The 1686-nt window shown below is 32.6% G+C and overlaps 1 protein-coding gene across 1 annotated transcript in view; it reads right to left on the reverse strand.

The window, feature by feature from the left end:
• Positions 1 to 1474, reverse strand: part of acap2b (ArfGAP with coiled-coil, ankyrin repeat and PH domains 2b) — a gene marked incomplete at its 5' end in the record, with an annotated part of 16331 nt that extends 14857 nt beyond the window's left edge. Inside the window, 1 exon segment of the mRNA XM_014033680.1 lies at positions 1417 to 1474. Coding sequence (XP_013889134.1) covers positions 1417 to 1474 — 58 coding nt within the window.
• Positions 1475 to 1686: the final 212 nt, after the last annotated feature.

Consider the following 1686-nt stretch of genomic DNA (forward strand, 5'->3'; position numbering starts at 1 on the left):
ATAGGAGGCACAGTTTATATGGATAGTTTTTATTTTTTACTATAACAAGCTGCAATGAAAACAAGAAAAAATAAAAGTGACAATTTTTTACTTCTTGCCGTTTTTTGAAATGTAAGGAGTAGAAAGTACAGGCAATTGTGTGAAAATGCAAGAAGTAGAAGCAAAAAGTCGGCTAAAAATAATTACTCAAGTAAAGTACAGATACCCAAAAATTCTACTWARKWMMRKWAARRARKWWTTKKWMMWTAGTTACTTTACAACTCTGACTCTAAGTTGGAAAATGTTCCTTTAAATGTGTAAAAAAGCTAATGTTATTTTTTTATTTAGTCAATAATGTGAAGACGTCTTCATTTTAGAGGATGAAATAGTTCAAACAAATCATACCTGACATCAGTTGAAGCCTATTCCTCTGCCTCTGAATACACAGAAAACTGGTTTATTTTAAGGCCTAGAAGGCACACATCATGACTCGGCACCTTTCATGTCCATCAGGATTTCTGTTGTTTTCTTCTTTTGTCTATAGATATTTATAAAGGCTATGGGACGAGGTGGGGTCACTGGCATCATCACCCACGGCCATCCTACCACAGCTAGCAACGCTAGCACTAGCTAAGGGAACTGTATGTTGAGTCATTTACACAAACAAAAATATGCTTAACTCACTGAAATATTGATGGATTTACAAACAGTTGGTTTATTATAAACATTATTAACGTGGCTATGGTTTGGGTATTCAGATATGTGGAAGTGCAATTTTTCCTTTTATAAAAAYAATTTATTCGTGCGGCACAGTTATTTATCACTGCTACTTGTGTAASTTATTAATCGGGATTTCCAATTCTGTTATATGAGTTAGTTTTTCCCTGAGACCATTATCAATTCTAAGATGAACTGTTCTTTTGTCTAAATGACAATCATGATTGTATTTATTAGCAGGCTAATAACAAGCGTGGGAGTCAGACCTAACTAGTATTCCAAAGTTGACACAGTAGTTCTACATGATTTGSAGCTCTTTCTTTTAGACTTAACTGAAGCTGTATGTGATTTCCAAGCAGGTTGGTTTGTTACAAACAAAATTCTGCTTTATATTTATAGAAATAGCTACACCTTGACAAGATGACCAACGATTGATATAGCACTTAACAACAATAAAYTAACCAAAGCACTTTACACACAAAYAATAAAAACAAGAGCAAAATGCCACTAGACTACATGGAATTAAAAGCCTGTCTAAAGAAATAAGTCATGCAAGGCATTGTTGGAAGGTGCTATATGAATAAAGTGTATTATTATTATTATTATTATTATCATCATCATCATCATCATCATCATTATTATTATTATTATTATTATTATTATTATTTGCTCTGTTACATAATGCAGCAGATTATTAATGTATTTAAAAAAAACTCTTACCTTTTCTAGTTTTGCTTCAATTTCCACAACTTCGGTTTCCACTTCATCAATATTTGCCCTGAAAGAAAAAAAAAACATAGAATCACCTAATGAAAACTAATTTGTGACTACATGACCATGAAGTTAATAATTGACTGATTAATTGATTATGCCTTTATTGTCATTGTACAGAGCACAATGAAATTACATTTAAGAACACCCATTCAAGAAGACACACACATGACAAAAACACGGGGGAACAGGTGACCAGGTCATGCGACAACCAGCAGG

Source organism: Austrofundulus limnaeus, unplaced genomic scaffold, assembly GCF_001266775.1.
Source record: "Austrofundulus limnaeus strain Quisiro unplaced genomic scaffold, Austrofundulus_limnaeus-1.0 Scaffold1805, whole genome shotgun sequence".
In the NCBI taxonomy this organism is placed as follows: domain Eukaryota; kingdom Metazoa; phylum Chordata; class Actinopteri; order Cyprinodontiformes; family Rivulidae; genus Austrofundulus; species Austrofundulus limnaeus.